General features: G+C 39.6%; 1 protein-coding gene across 2 annotated transcripts in view; it reads left to right on the forward strand.

Moving 5' to 3' along the window:
• The first annotated feature begins 328 nt into the window (after positions 1-328).
• Positions 329-17,151, forward strand: part of TOX (thymocyte selection associated high mobility group box) — a 380,779-nt gene continuing 363,956 nt past the window's right edge. The window contains exon 1 of one of the 2 annotated variants that reach the window (XM_007526729.3): positions 329-697. In XM_007526729.3, the coding sequence (XP_007526791.1) occupies positions 596-697 (102 nt within the window). In that variant the 5' untranslated portion in view covers positions 329-595. Of the gene's footprint in view, positions 698-814; positions 952-17,151 lie in introns of those variants that run through there. The other variant, XM_060200977.1, reaches the window with a different exon arrangement.

Raw genomic sequence — 17,151 nt, forward strand, 5'->3', positions numbered from 1 at the left:
CTTCAAGGTGGAGAAAATAAACTCAAAGCAGAACAAGTCAGACTCCCATCCAACGCCCGGTACCTCGAGCCCGAACGCAAGCGTGTGTGCGGGGCGGCGAGGGGCGCGGGAGGCGGGGATGGGGCGGGCGGGCGGGGGACAATGAGCGCGTGAAGTTACCTGCCCGGCTGCGGCGGCGGAGCTGGCTGCGCGCTTGGCGCCCACGGGTGCGGGTGCGGGTGCCGGTGCGGGTGCGGGTGCGGGTGCGCGCCGCGGCGGCTTGGGGGAAGAGTTGAGCGCCGAGCGCTTACCCCCCCCCACACACACCCCCTCCGCCCTCTTTTTTTTTCTTTTTCTTCTTCTTCTTTTTTTTTTTTTTCTCCTCTTCTTAAACAAACCACAAACGGATGTGAGGGAAGGAAGGTGTTTCTTTTACTCCTGAGTCCAGACACCTCTCTCTCTCTGTTCCGTCTAAGCTTGTTTTTGCTGAACACTTTTTTTTTACGAAAGAAAAGAAAGAAAGAAAGAAAGAAAGAAAGAAAGAAAGAAAGAAAGAAAGAAAGAAAGAAAGAAAGAAAGAAAAGAAAAGAAAAGAGTTGCTTGATGTGAGAGTGCAATGGACGTAAGGTTTTATCCACCTCCAGCCCAGCCCGCCGCTGCGCCCGACGCTCCCTGTCTGGGACCTTCTCCATGCCTGGACCCCTACTACTGCAACAAGGTGAACGCTCTGCTTTTGTTCCCTGGGGTGCTGGCTGCTGGGTGCCGGGAGGAGGGCGGCTCCCGGGCGGCTCGGCGGAGGCCCGGCTCGGGCGCGCTCGGCTCGCAGCCCGCGGCAGCCCTGCGTGCGCTCGGCGAGTCAATATTGTGCGGCAGCTCCGGGGGTTTGCCAAACACCGCGATTGTGCGGAAAGTGACACGATTTGCTCGGATTCTTTTCCTTCCTGCTGCTCGCGACTAAGGATCCCTGCTTAGGTTTGCTGGGGAGGCAGGAGATGGGGCGGGGGGCGTTAAAAAAAAATAGACAAAATAGTGGAATACGTGTGTGTGTGTGTGTGTGTGTGTGTGTGTGTCCAGGATCCAGGAACAGAAGCAGAGAGTCAAGAGTATTCAGTCCATTTTTCCAGTTTCCTTTTTCTCCTTCCCTCCCTTCCTCTCAACGGGCATCGGGTTTGGGGTGTGGGGTGGGGGTCGTGGCACCGCTTCCCCAGCCGGGAATTAGTTGCCAAGACGAGCAGTCAGGAGTTGGGGTGCAGGGACCCGGGACACGCCTCTGCAGTCCCCCCCCCCCCAGGAAAATTGCTCCGCCAACTCTTTTGTTTTCCTAAGCCAGTTTGGTCGGCGGAGCCCACCCCGTGTTGGGGTTTGGGAGTTTTTTTTTGGGGGGGCAGCTTCCATATAGGGGGTGCGCGCGGGATTTTTAAGTTTGTTGGGAGCCAGCGAGCGCGTGGCAGCGGTGCTCGGACCCGGCGGGAGGGAGCAGCGCCCGGTTGACCACAGCCCCACCCCAGGGACCAGGACCCTGGGGCCCCCGGACGGGGTGGGGGGGGGGTGGCGGGGGTCCCGCGGTGGGGGCGGCTGCTGGAGTTCTGGCGGAGCTCCGCTCAGCCCACGGACAAAAGTCAGGAGTTATTCCTGGCAGGGAGTTATTACTGTCGGGGTCTCTTGATCTCTCAGCCCCTCCAGGGAAGACGGAAAAGGGGGGGGGGGGAGGACTGGCTTCCAGGAGCGGTGGGTCGCTGGACTCGGAGTCTCCGCCTCCTGCTAATTGGACTTGTCGGGTCAGGTTAATCTTGGCTGGCAGGAAAGCGTTCCCTGAAATGCGGGGTGAGCGCTGTAGACTCCGGGCTTGTAAATCTGCCTGGTAACTCAGTCCTTGTAAGCGATTCCTTCTTGGCCCCTCGGTGAATTTCACTTGGGGGGGGGGGATTTTTGGGACTTTTAACATTAGCCAGGTGGCAAGTCACCTCCAGCTTTTTTTTTTTTTTTTAACGTGATAAAGAGGTATTTAGAACACCGCATCCTCAGTGCAGAGGCTCCCCACCTCCTGGTTTGGGTCTCAGTCACACACACACACACACACACACACACACACACACACACACACACACACACACACACACTAGTGTCAAGTGTACCACCAATAATACCACCCCGTGTACCACCCCATGTTGCAGCCTCTTGATGTTCTGTATAAAAGCCCCAATAAAACGGAGCTGCTGTGTGTGTCCTTGATGTTCAGGCAAGTTTTAATAGAGGAAAATCTAGTCTGAAGGCCACCTGAGAGGTCCTTCATCACATTGGGAGCTGTGTAGATGGGGACTGGTGGTAAAAGGCATCTGTAACTTGAGCAAGAGAAGTTGGTGTGACCATTTCATTCTTTCTTGCTCACATAGTTCTTTTCTTCTAAAATGTTTGTCTTTATAATCAAGCATTGCATTGGCAACACTTTATATTTTGCTCAAGACAAGAATGATAATAACAACAATGTAGTCGTCCTGACTTGGTGACTCAAGATATATTCTACAGTAACAATTGTAACAAAAAAAAAACAAAACAGGTCAGAACTATTTTAGAAATGAAAGTGGACAAATCTTATTAAATTTGACAGTGATTTTAGGCTCCAAAAAGAAGGTAATGACTTGGATACACATTTCACTCATCGGTCTTGTGCTAGGAGGGTCAGATTTAATTTAAAAGTTCAATGTGTTGGAAAATCAAGAATTACTTCAATATATTAAATCATTTTCCAATTAAGTGCTTTAAATAATTTTAGTGAGTTATGCTGTGAATTGCATACATTTATCTGGAAAGTCTTCCGAATTTCTGTACTAGCTCATTGAAGTTCCTTTTAAGTCTTTCTGTGTATGAGGAGCAAACTGTTCTTTTTGAATGCAAATGAACCACCCTTTCTATAGACACATTGCAGGTTGCAAGTCTTCTATTTAACTTAACCAGGGAATAATGGATTTTTAAAGATGTAAAGTCATCAGATAAACTTCTAGTAGGAAGAGACTTAATGTAAATGTTTCTCATAACATGTTTTTTTTCTTGCTCATCTCTGTGTAGCAGTCTAGCAAATATATTTGTCACTGATGCCTGGTTTTATTGGATGTACAAGTAAATTTGCTGGACCTTAGAAAGGCCAAGCACTACTTTATTTTTTCCCCCCCAATCAGTCATAGTTCACATTTTCTGTCTAGTTCCATTAGTTTAGTAGCTTTGAAAACAGTTAACCAGCATTCATCTTTGCAACCAGTTAAGTGGATTTGTAGGGATATGGAGAAGGAGTGAGTAGAAGTTTGAAAGAAGCAAAATTAGAAACTTGTATCTGCATTTATTAAAAGAAAGGTGGATCAGTCTTCCTCTCCAAAGACACAAGACTACAAAGAAAACTTTGTGTTTTTTACCCCAGAGGTGTAATGAATAAGTTGTTTATTACAAAAACAGACATTTTTTGGCAGGTTATTTGTTTTTTTAATAGGGTCATAAGGTCATAAATTGTTAATTGTCTTTATTTTAAAGCTGTCAACACTTTACTAAAGTTGTTGTGCTGACTCCAGTATCTTTCTGTACTTCAGTGTCATGAGGTTGTCACTAGTTTCCCCTGTGACATTTTTTCAATGTCAGAAGAGACCCTTGTAGAGAAAAATGAAGATCCTCTTCCTGAAGCTTTCCTAAACTGAAATGTGATTTTTTTTTTCTGCTGACATTTTCTAGCACTGCTGCTCTGTAGATTGCCCAGACTACTATTTAAATATTTGTTTTTCAGTTAATAAACTTCATAGAAGGAGTTTCTGAGAAATAGTTTGATCTAAAGTATTGTGATTATGAACACGTCAGTGTATAGACTCACATGCGTTACATTAGAAAAGTGAGATGGTGTACATGATGCTGGCGAAGACCACTGTTTTCAGGCAGCTTTTAGACACATAGCCCAAACAGATGGCATGTTGCTGTGTATAGATCAGCATTTGAAATGGCAATTTAATTCATACACTGGACAAAGAAGTGTAAGCTCTAAGTTTTCACCAGTGCGATTTCAATCATGGCTGTATTTCAAATGTTGAGATAGGTACCACAGTCCAGTTTTATCTGATCAAAACTATTTTGAGTACCTTTGTCTCCTTGAATTAGGACACCATGTTACCCAAATAAATTGGACTAAAGGAACTTGCAACTGAAGTCTAGTAGTAAGTAGAATACTTTTCTTTTTTTGTCCTTCTGTGTGTGTGCTAGTTGAAGCTATCAGAACATCATATACCTGCAGAGTAATAACAGGTCCTTTCAGTTTCTTAGTGCAGTGTCATCTCTAAAGATTGTTTTCACTGATTTCATGCTAAATTGGGATACTGAAATGGCACTTTTTAATTTTTACAGTGAAGTGATGTGTTCAGTTATTGCTCAGTCTGCCCACATACGGAGTTGTAATACAATTATATTATGACATGGCTAATGGCAGGGACGCTGACCTCTCTGCCAACAGCAGGAGGAATAATGGTCTCTACTGTTCTTCATAGTTGCTTTTGTGGAATCAGGTCCTGAATCTTTCTTTGGTTCATTCAGAAACAGGGAAGTCAAAAACACAAATCCACACTTAGTGCTAGCTATGTACAGATTAAAAATAATAATAATGGGCAAGGGGGATTTTGTCATTGAGACTAGGAAGGGTAGCATGCTTTCACCTTATTATATAAACACAGGAAGAGGAAGCTAGTGATGAGATCTGCTTTAAAATGTGAGAACTAGCATTCAACATTTGATAACTTTTAAAGAAAACATGATTCATTAGAGTCTCTGCAAAATCTTTGAAATTATTTTATATATTGTGTTTTAATGTGGCAGAACACACTTCATCTAACGTGAATCATTGGGTTTGTAAACACATTCAAATGGCACCATTTCCCCTCTTTTAATTAAGAATGGAAGAAAAAGAAGGAGGGTGAGAGGAGGAGGAGGAAGGGGAGGAGAAAGGGGAGGGGTGTAAGCAATTTAGAGCATCATGCTTGATTAGTTCTCTATCCACCTCAGTAACTTCTAGGACTTTGAGAAATTCATAATTGATACTTTGGACAGTGTTAAGTATAATTAAAGCTCCCTTGGGAATTTTATTAGCTGATAACTTTAGTAAGTTCTAAGTTCTTTAAATATATTTAACATATAAAAATAAACAAAAACAGAGCATCACCCAAGCAGTCATATGATTTTGGCCACTAAATCAGATATCAGACAGAAACCTCAAATATAGCTATCTTGACTTTGTGGGATATTTTAGGGTTACAAATTCCAATTTTACAAATATCTGTGTAAAAATCATAGTTAAGACCTTTGGATAGATCTGATGTTATTATTATCTTTTCTAACAAAGCTTACATGTTTTATCATATATTTTTAAAAGTTACTGAATGATGATATTTAGAAAGCATTTTGATAATTTTGCTAATCAAAATTTAAAGCTGGTCTAATTAAAGGTTTAACATAGATTTGTTTTTTGGTTTGTTTTTTTTTTAATTATGTGATTGCAAGGGGATTAAGGACAGAGTAAACAAATAAAGCGCTTGGACCTGGAAGAAGAAGGAAAGTTCCAAGTTTAACAGTGACTTCCTTCTTACACACACTGGTTTTGTTGGGTTAGATTGTCTGTGCGCCTGTGCGTGCCCGTGTGTGTGTGTGTGTGTGTGTGTGTGTGTGTGTGTGTGTGTGTGTGTGTGTGTGTGTGTGCGCGCGCGCGCGCGCGCGTGTGTATGTGTTTCAATTCAAGAGGAATGGTATAGGGAACTGGGAAGGAAATCTCATTTAGTGTGAAGGATGGTTATAGTGATTTCCAGCATTTTGTTAGTCTACTAGAAAGTTGAAAAGACATTATCTCTGTTCATGATGATTCTGTGCTGATAGAAACCTGCTAGGTAGCAAATTTGTCTGAGTATCTAGAGCTTTCTCATTGCCTCCCCCCACATCCTTTTCCATAAGCAACTGCAGTTCTGAACAAGCCTTTACCTTGACTTTAGTATTCTGCTGTTTGATTAGAACCTGGGTGATAGTTTCTCACCCAACTTTACACTCTCTCTGGTCCCTGACTCACCAGTATGGTTTTTCCTGGGACACCTTTTCTGATGTTCTGATTTTAACTGCAGTCTGCTAATCCTCAGGCCCATGTATACTTTTTAAAATTCCAAGTCAAGCTTCTAACCTCACCCTTCCTTTTCACATCTAAGTGCATGAGATAGTCAGAAAGTAGTGGACTAACAAAACATGTATCTGATACTGACAGTAAAATAACTATCTATGAGTGTTATTTCTAAACTTTTATAGTTTTCAGTCTATACTTTGCATTTAGGAATAAGATACTTAGTACTTAGACTTCTTGACTGTCTTGTTAAGGAGGCATTCTTATGTAGATTCTTTTTTTTTGCCTCCAGGGTTATTGCTGGGGCTCCTGGGTGCCTATTCCATGAATCTACTGCTCCTCGAGGCTATTTTTCCCCCTTTGTTGCCCTTGTTGTTTTATCATTGTTGTGGTTATTATTGTTACTGATGTCATTGTTGTTGGATAGGACATAAAGAAATGGAGAGAGGAGGGGAAGACAGAGAGGGGGAGAGAAAGATAGACACCTGCAGACCTGCTTCACTGCCTGTGAAGTGACTCCCCTAAAGGTGGGGAGCCAGGGGTTCCAACCGCGATCCTTATGCCAGTCCGTGTGCTTTGTGCCATGTGCACTTAACCTGCTGTGCTACCGCCCGGCCCCCTCTTATGTAGATTTTAACATAGCATGGGTGTGTCTTCTCCTGATCTTTAGTTAACATACAGTAAGTTAGAAGAGTTACACTAATAATGAACAAATGATTTGGATAATTCTCATCATTAACAATAACAATAACACCAACAATGGCAACAAAAAATGGAAAAATGGCCTCCAGGAGCAGTGAATTCATAGTGCAGGCACCGCACCTCAGCAACAATCCTAGAGGCAAAATAATAATAATAATAAATGAAATTTAAAGAAAATAATTATCATCCTAAATTTTGGCTGTCTAACTGGGTATCTTGAGCTTTCTGGGGAGTAATAATATAGAGTACATACTTTGTGTCTCAATAAAAAAAATCTAGTGTCTTTATCTTAAATTGATTCAGTGATGTTAGCCATATTTTAAAATATCACTGGTTAGTGGTCATGGAAATCTGGTGGTGGGTGAAATGTGGAACTATTCAGTATTTTCTATTTTGTAAAACCATTATTAAAATCATTAATTAAAACAATTTTATAACTGAGTTTGAAATATATCAGTATTTTTTAAGAAAAACATGTTATACACAGCCAAATCCAGTAATCTAAAATGTCTACTTTTAGAGAAAAAAATTTTGAGGTAAAACATAGTTATTAAATTACCAGGACCCTAAGGCCAAGTTCAGTTCTTACCTGCAAGAATATTTCCTATGAAGCACAGAAGTACATGAAAAGGGCTGAGAAAATAACATAATGGCTATGCAAAAAGCCTTTCATGCCTGAGGGCAAAGGTCTCAAGTTTCATCTCCAGCACCAGCAATGTTGGGGGTTGGGGAGAGGGCAGCACATGGATACTGCTTTGTTACTTTAAATGTAAGCAAATTGTAAACTGGGGGATGTGTACTTTCACCAAGTATTTAATCACTTTGTTGGGGGGAGGTTAGTGGTTTATAACACAGTTATTGACACATGGATACTATTTCTCATCTCCTTTTGCTAGATGTCTGCAGAACACTCCCATTCCTCCCCAACTTCCACCCTTTTTGAACCAAGGCCAAAATATCCTCTCCACACCATGTCTTCCCTTCCTTCCCCAAGTCTTTTGCTTTAGTGCAATACATTCCACTTAGTCCTAGTTTCAATTTATGCTTTCCTTTCTTTTTTTCTTTCTTAAGTTCTCCCTGACTGACTGAAATCATCTGGTATTTGTCCTCTTTTTGGCTTATCTCATTTAACATGATTCCTTCAAATTTCCTAAGTTTGATACTCTTTCCTTTCACTGGCTTCCACTTTGTAGCTGTTGATATATTTTTTCATATGCTTTTTTCATCAATCATTCTCTCTGAAGGTACACTTTTCAGAATCACATAGTTTGTGATCTCCATTAGTTGATATCGAATAGGGAAATGTCACTGGAGTTCTCATTAGGATATTAATGCTCCAACATGATATAGCCTTAGTGAATCTGAGATTTCTTCTTCTTCTTCTTTTTTTTTTTTTTTGTTTTAAATTTAAGCAATGCATGTCAGATTTCAGCCCAAGGAACATTTTTTCATTAATGACAGCTGAGTTATAAACTACTTAGAAATGTAGTTTATTGTGGGAGTGCCAGGAGACTATTAATTATATCACTTCTTCTATAAGACTTCAAGATAGGGAATTCTTGAATGAACTCTTTTCTTGGTCGTCACGTGTTTCTCTATCGTGTTCATTTTGAAAATGGTAACATTATATTGCACTCTGCAACAGAACAGAGCAGCGAAAGAATAATGCCAGAGAGAAACTGCCTGTTTTGTCATAACCAAGATCAACTTTTGCCCAAACCTTTTTGTTTGACTGATGGCACATTTGACATACTTGAATCAAATGTGTAAAGTTAACTTTTCAAAAGCTATCTTCTGATTTCCATTTTACTCATATAAAAACATCATTGGTATATAGTGAAATACTAGAGGTCATGATACTGTCACTATTAATGTTTTCCCCCAGTTTTTTAGTGTTATTTATTTATTTTGACTTCAGGATTTCTTTTTTTCAAAAATTTTAATTTTCCCTTTTGTTGTCCTTGTTTTTTTCATTGTTTTTGTAGTTATTATTGATGTCAGAGTTGTTAGATAGGGCAGGGAGAAATGGAGAGGAGGAGGAAGACAGAGAAGGGGGAGAGAAAGATAGATACCTGCAGACCTGCTTCACCTCCTATGAAGGTACACCCCTGCAGGTGGGGAGCCTGGGTTCCTTAAGCCAGTCCTTGTGCTTTGTGCCATATGTGCTTAACCGGCTGTGCTACCACCCAACTCCTCTACTTCAGGAGTTTTTGTGGCTAGGGCTCAGTGCCTGCACTATGAATACTGCTGCTGTGGCCATTTTTTTTTTTTTTTTTTTTTGGATTATTTCGGATTGGTCGGAGAGATATTGAGAGAGGAGGGGAAGATAGAGAAGGAGAGAGAAACATAGACACCTGCAGACCTGCTAAACTGCTTGTGAAACAACCCCCAGTCCTCTGCCCCCCCACCCCCACCCCAGTATGTGCATCTGAAACCGGGATCTCGAAGTGACCCTTGGTGCTTCTAACTATGTCTGCTTAACCTGGTGTGCCAGCGCCCAGTTGGAGTTTTTGTTGTTTTTTTTTTAAGATGTTTTTCTTCTTTTTAATATTTATTTATTATTGAGATAGAAAGGAAGATAGAGAGGAAAAGAACCAGACAACATTGGTCTGGTATATGTGCTGCCAGTGATTGACCTTGGGACCTCATGCTTGAGAGTTCAATGCTTTTATCTAGTGTGCTAGCTCTCAGACTACAGCTGCAATGGAGTTCTGGATGGTTTTACTCTAGCCAACTTTTTTTGGTTACTTCCCTCAGTTATGTATCTCTATTAAACTGTCTTGAAAGGACTATTAATTAAGACAGTAGTTGGTTGAAAGAAATTTTATTAGTGGCCAAGAAAACATAGTTTATTTTGTCACTATATAGACTTACACATTACTTCTATCTGATCAGCAGCAAAGACAATGTCAATTTTTGCTGGATGTGCCTTTGGATTGAAATCTTTGAATCTCTACCCTGGGATTACCTATCAGAGAAACTGGTGTAAATGTGTCTGGTTAAGTGTACATTTTTCTGTGTTTTCTCATGATTCTAGATATCTTGTACTAAATTCACGAGACATCGTCTACAGTGACAGAATCTGTCAATATGCACTCCAATAATAAAGAAAACGACACTAGCTACCAGGAATTCCCACTATTACCCCTTTTTGAGAGAGCTTAGGCATATTTCATAGAAGATACTTTTCACAGGGAGTCGGGCTGTAGCGCAGCGGGTTAAGCGCAGGTGGCGCAAAGCACAAGGACCGGCATAAGGATCCCGGTTCGATCCCCGGCTCCCCACCTGCAGGGGAGTCGCTTCACAGGCGGTGAAGCAGGTCTGCAGGTGTCTGTCTTTCTCTCCCCCTCTCTGTCTTCCCCTCCTCTCTCCGTTTCTCTCTGTCCTATCCAACAACGATGACATCAATAACAACAACAATAAAACAACAAGGGCAACAAAAGGGAATAAATAAATAAAATAAATATTAAAAAAAAAATTTAAAAAAAGATACTTTTCACAATGCAAGTGCTTTAGCTGACATGTTCTAATGTAAAAAAGACTAAGAACCAGGGTCTTTCCAAGGAAATTCATAGACCTTTCTTTCCAAAGAAAGATTAATTACTCCTTCATGAAGATTTGAGATAGAAGCTGATGGTCCTTAAACCTTTGTTGACTTACTTTCTATACACAATAAATATGGCCACCAAAAGCTATAATTTCCTCTCCCTCTGCTTCCCATTCTTTTTAGGAGAGTGATTTGTTTTTGTAGCTGGTAAAAGTTCTGACACTAAGCCTTTTCATCTTCCTGTATCTCAGTCTTCCATGCAGCCACTAAAGAAAAATATTTTCTATTTTTATCAGGGAAGCCTTGCAAGAATTAAGGAGTCAACAGAGAGATTATTTTGCACTCCAACTGTGAAAATGCTAATTAATTCAAATTATAGTAGAATTTAGAAAAGTAGTGTACTCTTAACCTATTTCTTCTTGTATTTGCTTCCATAGTAGAATTTTAAGTTTTCCAAAGTGGTAGAATGGTAGCTCTTTCAGGAAGGAAGTGAAAAGAATCACGTGTGTGTGTGTGTGTGTGTGTGTGTGTGTGTGTATGCATTTGTATATGTAAGATCTGTAATCCCTTCTCTAGAATATCGAGAACACCCTAAGTTCTCACACACACACACACACACACACACACACACACACACACACACACACACACACACACACACACACACACATCCCTACTGCCACCTAATGAGAGGTGCAGGACTGGTACCTGTTTTGCACTGTCAGAAGATCAGATAACAGTTGAAAAAAATTGCGGGGGGGGGGGAGGAGTATGCATTTGTCATTACTGGTTTTAGGGATACAGACTTGCTACTCTGGCATATGGGTCAGAAATGAGAAACATAATTTGCAGGGATAGTTAATGAAGGGATCAACAGAGTCTAAAGATAGTTTAATTACAGCGAAAGCTGTTTGTGCACCACCTGATTTCTGTAAGTCTTTTAACTCAATTAAAGGCTTAAGTTAAAAAATCATGAGTAAAGTGTAATATGCATTGGCATCTCCATACTATTGTAGAAACTATCCATTCCACTGTATGCCAACATGCTTTCATCTTAAAATGCCAGTAACAATTGTATAAAGAGGAATGTAAATAATAAAGAGGCAGGATAACCTTTCAACAAAAAGTATATTTTATCATTTGGCAGATGTAGTCATGAACATTAATCATAGAAACCTGCAGATAGGAGAAGCTTAGTATCAAAGTTAATGATTTATTTTATGTTAATGACTTTCTGCCAGGGCATAAAAGACTCTTCATAATGGACTCTCCATGCTATGTTCAGTTACTAAGGCTAATGGGATAATCTTTTTCTCTCTCCCAAATTAAGCTTTTTGAAATAAATTATGCTGTTATTTTTCAAGGTAACTCTCAAAAATCTGCTGCAAAACTAATCTTTTAAGTACTGCTTAAAGAAGTAAATAGAAAGAAAAATCCCAAAGCAGCTTTTCTAATTCACGGACAGTTTTACTTAGAGAAAGTTTGCATGTTTGCTAATATCTCTGAACTGGTAATACTAAATACTTTGAAAGTCAGCTTTCAGTGGTGCACTCTGTAATTTGAGGTTCAGCTCCCAGACCCCACAATAGAACAAGCTTTTGTCCATTGCCGGCGAATAATGAGTTGAACAGTAGTCAAACATTGTGGGAAGTTTTAAAAATCATGTTTACTATTAGTTATCACCAATGTTATATTTCACTAAGAGATCATTTGCCTACTAAAGTTCACATAATGTGCTAATCATGTCTAGTGGTTCATAAAGGCCTCCTACCTCACTCCCCTGATGGCTATAAAAGGCTATTATATTCATGGCAGCAGTTCAGGTACAGCTGCTGTGTGTTAATAATGTATCATTGTCCCACTAATCAACACACCAAAGGTCAGCATCCCTAAGCACCTACACCAACTATTCTCTTTCCAAAATATTTATTAACACCTTAAAAGCATATCAGCTCCTTTTCCATCACCTCCACTCAGTTCATTCCACTCCAAGCTATTAGACTTCTGTGATAAAGATTTTGTAACCTGAGTTAGGTCACAGAGGTGATGAATATATAGTCATACTAACCTTTCCCCCTCCCCTCCCATAAACATGTTTCCATTTCTACAGTCATTGACTGAATTAGTGTAGGGTTGTTATAGACATGGGCAGTCCTTTATAATTAAGTAGGTGTGTCCAAAGTGAGAATATTTTCATATTTTACATGGTGCTCAATGTGGTTTTTTGAGGAAAACCAGATTTTCGGTAATCAGAACCATCTAAAGCAAAGAGTCTGTTGGGAAAAATGAAAAGGAATATTTAAAATCTAAACAAGTAGGGATTGGGGTTAGTTTATAGACCTGATACAGTAGTGAAATATTATTTGCTTAATTGTTCTTTTGGCATAGAAACACAATAGTGACCGCTTCTTAAAGCATATTTTCTGCACACAAAGAACATATTCACTTGAGATTTCTATTTTGCTAGAAAAATTGCGTGAATCAATAAGCCAGCACTTATCTGCATTGAAATTAGATAGACATCAATTTATAGGCATGGTCATAGTGTTTTTCTCTTGATACCCTTGGTTAATGTTTAAGATAATCCCTGCTTTTTATGTCCTCAGAGAGAAGCCAAAATGTTCAGTTGATCAAGATCTCATTTTCTTATCTTGGATTATTTCTTCTGTTTTTCTTTACTCTTTCCGATAGCCTGTGTCTGTGTCTTTTTTCTTTTATGACTTGAGAACCCTAAATATTTTAAGAGGCAAAAAAAAAATGAAACTCAAGTATGTTTCTATCATCAAGAGATATGCAAGAGGCGAACCAGTGGGAGGAGCTTCTGTTTGTGCTGCCCATAATGTACAATGGTACATTTGTCATGCTTTAAATATATAATGCCTACAATAAAATATGTACAGACACAATTGTGATCTGTGAAGTTCCTGGCTCCAGTGCCATTGTTTGTAGTCTCTACGGTTGTCATCCATTGTTCTTTGCACATCATACCTTTACAGCAGAATTTGACACAATATCTAGCTTTCAACCCTGCACCATTTTCATTGCACAATATACATGAGTTTGACAGGGTGTGTTGAGGAAAACTCTGGCAAGCAATTGATATTTTGAAGTGGCAAGCGTTTCAGCAGCTGCCTGCTTGTGAAAAAGGAATGATAAGATAGACTGTATTGTTAGTTCCAGGGAAAGCATTAAGGTTTAAGCTCTGTAAAAATGTACACATTATTCCTCAGTGGTGAAGCAAGTCTTTTATGTTTTTTTAGAGCTTAGCTCACTGGCTGATGTGAACTAGAATGACATTGGTCAGTAAATGAATAGGAGTACTTTGAATTTGAACTGCTGCCAATTTTGCACCAACAAAGAAACTAACAAAAGCAAGATTTTATGTGAAATGCAAAGAGCACAAGCAATGTTGGGGGTGGGGAAGGATCAGGAAGGGAGGGGGAGGGAGAGGGAGAGGGAGAGGGAGAGGGAGAGGGAGAGGGAGAGAGACTGCACCAGAGTGTTCTGTTACACACTCTTGCAAGGATACAAACTAGTTAAAATGCAACCATTTTTCATGGCTCATCAGGGAGAACCTAAGCCATTTTACCTAATGTCCTTTAAAAACCTGTTGTATACACACAGGCTTTTAGAATATGTTCATGTGGAATTTAGAGTGTTTTTCTAAATATCACACTGTGCCCTGAAGGCCTGTTGGCAGAATATCAGAGTTGCCCACTGCTGGAGTTCCCAACTCTCTCTCTGGTAGTGGGAAATCGTAGTTTAATCAGTTATGGCACTTTCAGTGTGTAACATTCATTAGCAAGGCAATTTGTCATGACTGCTAATGGTCAGGATGCATCTGCTCTCTCTGTTACAGAGCACGATAAGTAAGAAGACAAATACTTCACTATCTGATAGTATTAACTTGTTTCAAATTTGTAATCCAAGGTTAGTTGCTCAAAACAGACACAGCAGCAGATTAACAAGCATCCTATATTCAATTTTACTGGGCCCTGTTTTTATGGATTTATGACTTTGAAGCACACTAATGTGCTATTATGAAGGCCACAGTCTTTGATTAGATGTTCAGTAGAAACTAAGTTATGAGCAGAGTACCTTCTGTGTTCATCTGGAAGGAATTTATGTGCATAATATTTTCTATAGAGCTCCATAAATTGAAAGGTTTGAGACATGCAGTATTTCTGACATGCAAAATATTCTCCACAGTATTTTAAAAAGTCACTTTCTCACTGGTCTATAAACTGGTCAGACAAGTGATATTAGAGTCCCAATCTATTTAAACAGTTAAAATTCTAGAGAATTAAAACTTGAGAATGAATGATATATGTCATGCCTCTCCCCCTCCACCCACCGCAAACTGCTTTATAAGATCATTGTTCATTGTTACAAATGGGAAAAGTTAAAAATGATTCCCTCACTTGAAAGGCTAGACTTTTTTTTAAAAATATATCTCATATTTTATAGACATTACATCACATAGCTTACTGTACAAAATCTTGACACATTTTCATTTTTAATAAGAGGCCCTAAAATTCAGAACATAATGATTTCTTAGAAACTGAACCCAATCTTGCTAAGGAAAAAAAAATCGTTCTTGCTAGTAACAAAAGCTGTTACTGTTTAAGTTCCTGTTGAGCGGTTAGTTGGTACGCTTCACTGAATGTTGTCAAAAAGGCTTTCCTCATGATTGACAACCCGGCAGGAATGTGAATGGAGATTTTAATTGCGTATCATGTGTGCATATCAGAGCAAGTGAATTCATGACTCTGCTTAGCTCCATATCTCTGCAGGTCAGCCGTGCCAAAAAAATGCTCTTTTATGTGCAATTTTTCCAAAAAAGAGAAAGGTGTGTGTGTGTGTGTGTGTGTGTGTGTGTGTGTACCGAAGTCGTTCCTTACTCATTTCTGAAGCGAAACACTTGTGTTCCTTAGCATGGGAGTTTGAAAGTAGAACAAAATCCATTTTGAGATTTCTTTCTTTTACTCTTTGCACTTAGACTTGCATAATGTAAGTTCTTTTCAGTTACGAGCTGGGGAAATGCTGCCCAAACATATTTTTCTTATAGTTCTTACTATAGGAAGTGTGTTTATCTTTCTTTTTTAATTTTCCCTAAAGAGTACATTGTAAAGAAAGAAAAATGTAAGCCACCAGAAAAATGGACTGAGGTCAATTGCCTTTCTATAACTTGCAATCTCTAGAAAAGGTTGAGGGTGGAGAAGAAAGGATGTATTTCTGAGAGGTAGAAGGTCCATAAATTTGGATCTGGATTTTGGCTACAAGTGGTAATAATCCAGCGCTTATTGTAATAATGAATATGTGCCTGTTCACTTCTTAGAAAAATAACTCCTTGACTGACAGCTTAAGGGTCAGAGATTCATTTCTGCTGTCACTTGTCAAGATGAGATAGCTGTGATAGTACTGTTGATCTTAACGATGTCTAAACCCCCAGTACATGTAAAGTGAAGTCAAATTTAACTTTGTAGCAGTGGAACTTTGGCTATAATAACATATAGATAAATGATATGTTCTAGGCGTATTTTTATTTGAGATGATGTGAAACTTTGGCGTCTGGGTTGTAATTTTAGCAGACAGATACTTTTCTATATCACTTTGAATAGGTAAGAAAAAGATTAGTGTCAGAGTCATTTCCAATCTAACTATAGTAATAAGTAGGGTAATGTTGAAAAGATGGTGACTTTTTATAGCCTTAGGATGTCCCATGGGACTTCACTTTGTTCTGGGCTCTGGTATGTTATCACAATCTGGTTTTTGAATGGGTTATATTGCAAGCTGATGATTCAGCCCTGGATGTGGTTTTCAGTACCAGGTAATTTATATGAAGGCAGCACTGTCCCTTTACAAATGCTAAAGGGGAAGTGTCTATTTTACTTTAAAACTGAGCTTTCACTATGGGGTGACTTTTTTCTAACATTATGTTAGGCTGTTTTATACTTTATACGGAAAGAGCTCAGGCAAGGAAAAAAAATCTATTTACAAAATGAACAAAGTGCTCAGCTGAATGTATTTCACTTTTAAAGATGATATTCTTCTGGTAATGAATTTTATCAAGCAGAGAACATTTCAGTAGAAGTTGAAAAGTACCTATTTTTTTTGGTTGCCTCACTTAAGGCTGTGTCACTGTTTCATTATAACTTCGTATTTTCAAGTAACTCTAAAGCAGTCCCTGGACAAATATTTGCACAGAGATGACTTGAGCCTAAGAAGACCACTTTAAAATTTTTTGGAATATGTCTTGAAAGAAGTGCGTGGTCTTGCTAATAAGGCACATTGAATTCATTTCAGAAAATGGAAAGCACTGACTAAACCAACTGTGTGTAAAGGGACACACTGAGTGTAAGCCTTGAGTGAGCCGTAGCTCCTGCCTTGTTGACTGGTCAACAGAGGAGTACAAGTAGCGAGCATGCAGCTAGAGTGTGTCTGGTCTGCTCAGAGTGATGGGGAGCACAGAAGGAAGAGTAATAAATTGAAATAGGGGGAATCCATGTTGCTTCCTGGAGGAGATGGGCTTTCCTCTGGACTTGAAGATTGGGCAGTGAGGATTAATATTGATCTATTTATTTTTAACAGGTCTGCCTTCTGGTGATTCAGGAGACTGAACCTGGGGCTTCAGAGCCTCAGGCATAAAAGTCTGTCCGGAAAAACCATTATGCTACCTTTCCCCCCACCCCACCTTGAGGATTTTTTTTTTTTTTTTTTAGTTAATTTTTTCAAACTTTCTAACTCTGTTTTGGAGTTGGAGAGATAGCTCACTGGTTAGGGTGTGTACCTTGCTTAC

The sequence above is a fragment of the Erinaceus europaeus genome, chromosome 1 (assembly GCF_950295315.1).
Source record: "Erinaceus europaeus chromosome 1, mEriEur2.1, whole genome shotgun sequence".
NCBI lineage: Eukaryota > Metazoa > Chordata > Mammalia > Eulipotyphla > Erinaceidae > Erinaceus > Erinaceus europaeus.